The sequence below is a fragment of the Cherax quadricarinatus genome, chromosome 33, assembly GCF_038502225.1.
Source record: "Cherax quadricarinatus isolate ZL_2023a chromosome 33, ASM3850222v1, whole genome shotgun sequence".
NCBI lineage: Eukaryota > Metazoa > Arthropoda > Malacostraca > Decapoda > Parastacidae > Cherax > Cherax quadricarinatus.
In genome coordinates, this window is record NC_091324.1 from 18,465,032 (window position 1) to 18,473,323 (window position 8,292).

Below are 8,292 nucleotides of genomic sequence, written 5' to 3' on the forward strand. Positions count from 1 at the left end.
ATCAATATTAATCTACTTGTATCATTAACTTCATGCATTTAAATGGGTCATCCAGAAGTGATGAGAGGAGACTGAGTGGTACTTATTAAGTGGTAATCCACTTAAATGGATGTTTTAAGCGACGGAAATACTAGTAAAGGTTTTTAGTTTTCAGTTATCTATTCTCAGATGTCTTGGGAATGTTTAAATTTCCTTGGTATATACGCTTTGTAAGTGAAATTGTAATTAAATGCTAAAGTGGCCAAATGCTTCAAAATCTTCGGCTGAAGGATAAATTATATATATATATATATATAAAAACAGAAAAAACTTACCGTATGAGAGAGTGAGGGTAGCAATGTCCTGTATTTCCACCTTCGATAACTCACACCCATTGTTGAGCACTACGGGGACCTGCTGACTGGCTACTCTTTTTACCTCACACACCTGGAATTCATAACCTCACACTTCCCTGTCGCATATTATACACGTTAGTGAAGAACCGAAAAAGGAAGTACGACGCTGAGTGCGTGAATTGAGAGAAACAGAATTGACGTCCGTCTCCAGGACACTAAACAGAGGAGAGCGCATGAACAACTATTGACTGACTACTTCTGAAGTCTAGCAAAGTACTGATACTGACAGTGTTGCCAGATCTACCCGGAGGGTACCTGAAGGGTATTCTAGTGAAGAAAATGTTAACATGAATGCCAGTTCCCCAACACCTGTACTCATAATGCAGACATATGCTCACTGTATCATTTAGGTTAGGTAGAATTCGTCAGAAAACAAGACAAGTGTTTCCTGAAGCATGTCCTGGTCATTTGATGACAGTCCACCGAAAAGCTTTCGGTCATCTGACTGAGGCCTACACACACACACACACACACACACACATATCATAGTATGGAGATCGACTTTATAGAACATAAATGGTCTGGCTCGCTCTTGATGTCTCTGCTTGTTAACGGATTCGAATGCCTAACCATGTCTCTTGTTTCTCAGCAGTGTTGATGTTGCTGAGTTCACAGTGCTGTGAGTCATTCCCAGGTGATCACAGCCATCCTCCCTTCCTCACTTACTGCATGCACTTCATAGTAGAGAGGGAAAAAACAAAAGCGCACGCACACACACACACACACACACACACACACACACACACACACACACACACACACACACATACACACGCATGCACATACAACAGGCCTAGTGTCTAATCGACATGCGCCTAGGACCAAATGGTAACTAACACACACACACACGCATATATATATATATATATATATATATATATATATATATATATATATATATATATATATATATATATATATATATATATATATATATATATATATATATATATATAGGTGACTGTCAGAACATCAGCACTATGAAGCAATCTAATCATTAATAACAAGTAATGACAAAAGGTTCAATTTAAGTTTGAGCAATTAGTATTTTCAAGTTCACTAAAAGAATCAGAGAAAATGGCTAGGCTATAAGTTGAAACTGACACGACAGCTTAGTAACATCTAAAATACCTAGAAACATGATAACTGTTTGGAACTTTCTTCACACTGATACCAGGTCTGTTGAGGTGCGTTAACAACCTCTCCATTACTAGGAAGTAATTGTCTTTTTTTTTCCTTCTTGTTGCTTGAGGTACTTCAACTTTTGAGGTCATCAGCGCCACTCTTCCCTCTAGCATGTGCGCTTCGACCGATCATGTTGATACAAAGCGTGACCAGGGGAGCCGATCGATGGCGCTCATATTTCATATATAGTCCCAGATATCACTACGTCATAGAAAATCAATGACCAAGTCAGTAGGAAAGTCGTTCGCAAAAATCGTCTGGCTCCACGGTAAATTCTTGGTACCTACATACCTAATAAAACTTCGCCGAAATGAATCATATTTGCAAAATTCAATAAAGCAGGTGAGCAGAGGTGATGTAGTATCAGACACCTCACAATACGGTCATGCAGTGACATCAGCATTGTGTTAAATGTCAGCGAGTATACAACTCAAGAGCAACCTACTGAACAGTACCACAGCCTTGCGAGACTCACTTGACTGAGCGAGGACACAACAGTATCACACCGCTCCTGCCATACCTGTTAAATCATTCTCCCCAATGCTGATGTAACTTGTAAAATAGTTATGGGAATCTTCAATCCTTCCTACCCTCCTAGACCTGGAAGCCGCCTTTGCACGGGTGACCGCCGCCTTGTTTTCCCTAAATTCCATGTAACTGGGGACCCAATCCAGGAAGACCCAACACAAGCTTTTTTTCGGCACGTCAGGTCTACCAGGCTTCGAAGGGCATCTAAAGAGTCACTAAAAGCTACGAAAACTCCGCTAGGTATCCCTGTTGTCTTGACCTGATATTAAATTAATAATTACAATATTAAACATTAACACAAATAATGGTAAAATAAAAATAGAGTGGACTATATGAAAATTAAAGGAACCGATCTCCAATAAGGATTAATGAGAACACTAATACACAGAGACAGGGTAAGAATTTTCTAATTGACACCAGGCACATATGTACCAAAAGTTAGATAATTAAGAAATTTATATTACCACTTGCTATTTATATTGTAGCTGGATCACACCACAACGGCTACTTAACAAATAGAATCCTACTGGCCAGCGAGATATTTCAATGAAAGGACTAATGGCGTACATGCTGGACGCGTTGCATGGCGATGCCTCATTATTTCCACTATCACCAACTAACTCTGGAGGTCCTGCAAATTCTCTGCCCCTATTCTTCAGCAGGGGACATTCCAGTACTTATTAATTATAGCTTGAGACCCATCCATTCAATTATGGCTTCGATGACGCTAGATTACTGGACGATTTCACCACATTATTATTATTATAATCAAGGGGGAAGCGCTAAACCCGGAGGATTATACAGCGCCTGGGGGATGATGTGGAAGGCATTCAGGCTTAATTCGAGGAACTGGAGCACAGATCCAATTCCCTAAATCAAGAGCCCCTCACCAACATCAAGGAACCTTCCTTGAGGGGTCGATTTCACCACAACCAGCGCTCACACATGAATTCATCATGGGGTCCTCCCCCTGTATCACTCTGCGGCCGCTGCACACCCTCCTTCACATAAAATTTCTTGAAGGGTCAAATCAGCGTCATATTTTAATACACAATTATTATATCATTCATATTTACATATGCTGAATTTAGGAAATTTATAAAAGAAAATTCCACAGATGCCATGAAACCTTCAAAGATGAAAGATCACCTTGAAAGGGTTCACTCTCATGAGAAAAATAAAGACCATGATTATTTTAAAGCAATGAAAGAAATAATAAAAAATCGACCAAATTTAAAGACTTTTTCAAGGCACCTGCCAATGTTGATGATAAAACAGGAGCGAAGTCATAATTAATATTAATGTGGAAAATACTGTACATATTTTCCAGAAATTCAGTATTTATATGTAAATAGATGGCCATACTGTATTTAATAATATTTATGCCATAGAAAACGGAAAGCCTGCGTCTGCGCAAACGGGACTCGCCATCTTGGTTTTTGAATTGTGTACAACGTTGATGTGATGGGAAGGAATTTTCGTGCTCTAGAGGTTGAAATTGGGCTGACACCTCTCAAATAGGAGGCGAAATTGTTGGACATGCATTCCTGCATAACTTGAGATATCAAACGACTGGACAAGACAGCTCCAGGAACCTCAGATAAGCTCTCTAGATTTGTGTATAATTCTGGCCAGTGTTTTCATAAATTTAGTTAGTGAGGTTTTTCTGAGTATGATACAACTTAATATCCATTATTATTATTATTATTATTAAAGATTCGCCGGTATTCTCGCGGCCCGGGCCTTTTCCAAGTGGTGGCCCGGCCTTGGCTCCCTCGTTAGGGAGTGTCTGAGACCTAAGTCTCCCATGGGAGGAGGCACAAGTACCTCCTCATCTTTGGGACCAACTGTCCCCAGGCCTAGCCACAAGCTAGGCCTCTCTGGTCTGCCATCCCCGCCCCAAGGGGGCAAATGGGAATGACAGTCTTATGAGCTAAAGGCTCGGGCTCAGGCACCTACCCTACCCTAGAAGGGTTAGGCATGGTGTCGATCCCTTAATATCCATTTTTTTTTTTTTTTTTTTTTATTCGCCGGTATTCTCCTGGCCCGGGTCTTTTCCAAGTAGTGGTGACCAGTCAAATTGGTGAGTGATATTAAGAGATATATTCCTTCTGTTATGTAATTGTGTTTATATATAATCATTTTTTAATATAGTCCATAAATTTATATATTTACCAGAATTCCTGATGTATAATTCATTTAATTAATAGGTCCAGAGCAACTTGTGGTTATGACAGTGGTAGGTATCGAAGGGGGACACTTTTTGCGACCTAGGTGTCCCAAATTCCTACTTGTCTATGTAACATTGATAAATAATAATTATCTTTGTTATCATTTACTGTTATGTACATAATTAGTTACATTCAGATAAATGCAATTTTCCACAATTAACATCTAGCATTATTATTCGTAGTACTATTAGTTAAAGTACTATTTATTAAATTATTTTCATATAATAATGTTTCGGGTTTAATGAACACTGAATCTTCATGAAGGTTATTTCACAGTCTGACAGAAAACGTTAATTATGAGGAGTATCTTGTCTAAAACTGCAGTGTAATCGCTTGATTTTTTTTGTTCTTTGATTTTTGTTTTTTGTCAGTGAGTATCACCACTTTACATATTTCAGAATTATTTCGTATTTTCAGCACAGTGATAACATAAATCTCACAAAAGAACACATTGCTGTGATAAGAGATACCATTTATTCCTATCTATATGTCTTCCACTACCCAAGACATGGGCTGGTAGACGTATTGCTGTACTCCTCTTTCCGTTGGTCAAGACAATAACGATTACCTGAGAAGTATTACACTCGTAGGTCGAAGTCTTCATGGGTCAGGTAAATAGGCAATTTCTTGAAGTAGATGAGTCAGGTTTAATCCTCGTAAATCAGGACCCCAATGGAAATAGGTCACTTTGTTTGTTTTTTTTTGCGTTATCCTATGTAATCTACACAAGTGTTGCTATGAATGATAATTTATGTAACTGTATTTATGTGTGCCTGTACCTGAATAAACTTACTTATGGTAGGTTGAAGGTATGTCACCTGATTCGAAATAAAGCACAAATAAATATTGGCCCAACGAAAATAGAAATAAGATAAGATTTGTTCGGAATTTCGACCCGGAGGGTTAGCGACCCATGATAACCCAAGAAGTTCGTCATCGAGGACTGTCCTATTTCCATTGTGGTCCTTCAGTCTTGTCCCCCAGGATGCGACCCATACCAGTAGCTTACTTGCTAGGTGAATGGGGACAGCAGGTGTAAGGATACACGCCCAATGTTTTCACCCATTCCGGGGATCGAACCACGAACACTCAGTGTGCGAAGCGAGAGCGTTGCCTACCAAGCCACAGTAGTGATATAGACTGCACAAATATATATTACCATACTGTTTATATAACCATTTGTTGATTTTCCTGAGTTATTATATTAAGAAATAAAACCCTAACTTTGGCCAGACAGGGATGCGCAAAATATCGCTGTTAGCCATTTAGTCATTTTCTTTAGTGAGTAACTTGCTCTCTTTGAAGGAATTCTATACGGCGAGGTAAACTAAAGAATAAAGCACAACACAAATAACCCGCACATAGAAGAGAGGAGCTTACGACGACGTTTCGGTCCGATTTGGACCACTTACTAAGGCATTATTTGTGTATTTGTTATTTGTTATTTGTGTATTAACAAGCTGCAATTAACAAATTGCAATGAGTAAGTTTATATTTAGCCCACCTACATAATTCTAAACTTTTACTGACTTAGGCTGACTTTTTTTGGGGGGGGGGTTATCCTAGGTAATCTATACATATACCATGTATGATAATTTATATAACTGAATTTATGTGTACATGTGCGTGAATAAACTTACTTATTTATTAAGCAGAGCCGGATTAAGATTTTGTTGGCCACTAGAAAAGAAATTGATCACAGCAGACAACAGTTTATCATATACGAGAAGTAAATATAATAACATACAATAATATCTTTATTTCTATAAGTACATGTACAAGGTATACAGTCCTAGCTGACATTAATGACATACTGATCGACACCATGCCTAACCCTTCTAGGGTAGGGTAGGTGCCTGAGCCCGAGCCTTTAGCTCATAAGACTGTCATTCCCATTTGCCCGCTTGGGACGGGGATGGCAGACCAGAGAGGCCTAGCTTGTGGCTAGGCCTGGGGACAGTTAGTCCCAAAGATGAGGAGGTACTTGTGCCTCCTCCCATGGGAGACTTAGGTCTCAGACACTCCCTAAAGAGGGAGCCAAGGCCGGGCCACCACTTGGAAAAGGCCCGGGCCGGGAGAATACCGGCTAATCTTTAATAATAATAAAATAATGACATACTACTGTATAGAAATCCGCTTGTTATGCTTAGCATTTCGGGCAAATTAGGTCCTTGTCCCAGGATGCGACTCACACCAGGCGACTAACACCCAGGTACCCATTTTACTGATGGGGAACATAGACAACCGGTGTAAAGAAACATGCCCAATGTTTCTACCTTCGCCGGGAATCCAACACAGTTTCTGTGTAAGACAATTGTAATCCCCTAAAACTTGCATAATTGTACCTGTATGTAATTGTACCTAAATAAATTTACTGTGTGGTTGCTGCACAATAATAATCTGTTTTCCAAGTGACATCATGCAAACGCTGGTTGTTAGCATTTTTTAGTATATAGTTGATTTTCAGCTTGTTTTGTTAAGATTTTCGAAGGCTTTATGTGGATGATAGCTCGGCAGGGTTTGTAACCCAAATTTACTCAGTGACATATTTTACTCAGAGACATATTTTTAATCTTGAAAAAAAAAAAATATTCCCTCTTGTTCGGCAAGATTTACATCAATAATAAGTTCCTATGAGGATACTTCGTAGTTTTCTCGTAATATACTATGGTTCACTGTGTTAGATATAATGCCTTTTGTAGATCAGAAGTGAAAATGGCTACAAAATTTCCTTTTGACTTTTCGGTTCGTATATAATCCAGCAGGCGAATGAAGTTAATGGTTATAATCATAAACATGATTTTAAATAGGTAGACCGGTAAGCCAACGGAAGTCCTCGGTCAGATGACCAAGGGCTACAGCTGTGGGCCATCATATGACTAAGATCCGCGTCAGGAAACACGTGACCTGTTTCCTGACAAACATTATACCTACCTACCTTGAATGAGATCCCTTGACACCTGATTCAAATTATATAGGATGTTATTGCTATTAAGCTACTTTACTCCACCATATAATATGCTGCTTTCTCTAGGATTTTGAGCATGAGTATGTTAATAGGTCTACAGTTACGGACAACTGATCTATAGGTAGGATCGATTTGTTTTATGATGTGAATAACCCTGATGGTGGGAAACCATCACGTCATATACTGTTAACTGGTTTATGCTCTAGCGTACGCGGGCTGGGTCACGTGATCCAACCTCATGTCAGGTTAACAAACTCAGAATCAAACAGTCTGCTCTTTGGTCCAGTCCTGATAAAGCTCCTGGAGAGCGAAACGTTGCCACAATAAGGTGTCACATTGGTAGCACTTGTGTCTTTTTACTTTACATACTTATTACAATATATCTCTCCTCTCGTTGCTTGGTTAAGTATCACAATTCTTTGGGAATCAGAATTTCGGATGACTAAGTTTACTCAGTGTATTGTTGGAGAACTGAGTTATTCCTAGTTTCGTTCAGTTGTCCAGTCTTTGGATGTATATGTCTTTCAGACACTGGTCGCTTGTCTATTTTCCTTTACATAAGAACATAAGAAAGGAGGAACACTGCAGGAGGCCTGCTGGCCCATACTAGGCAGGTCCTTTACAATTCATCCCACTAACAAAACATTTGCCCTACCCAATTTTCAATGCCACCCAAGAAATAAGCTCTGATGTGAAAGTCCCACTCAAATCCAACCCATCCCACTCATGTACTTATCCAACCTAGATTTGAAACTACCCAAAGTCCCAGCCTCAATAACCCAACTAGGTAGACTGTTCCACTCATCAACTACCCTATTTCCAAACCAATACTTTCCGATGTCCTTTCTAAATCTAAACTTATCTAATTTAAATCCATGATGTTGCAATGTCTGACAGATGTGATGAATGGTTTTGAAAACCGACAAGTTGAAGAATTTCCATATGTTGCATGTCTCAATTCTTCAACTTGTCGGTTTTCAAAACC

At 39.2% G+C, this 8,292-nt stretch overlaps 1 protein-coding gene across 1 annotated transcript in view; it reads right to left on the minus strand.

The window, feature by feature from the left end:
- Positions 1-597, minus strand: part of LOC128694009 (alpha-(1,6)-fucosyltransferase) — a 33,715-nt gene extending 33,118 nt beyond the window's left edge. The window contains exon 1 of the mRNA XM_053783977.2: positions 315-597. Within this exon, the coding sequence (XP_053639952.2) occupies positions 315-374 (60 nt within the window). The 5' untranslated portion in view covers positions 375-597. The remainder of the gene's footprint in view (positions 1-314) is intronic.
- Between the last annotated feature and the right edge of the window lie 7,695 nt (positions 598-8,292).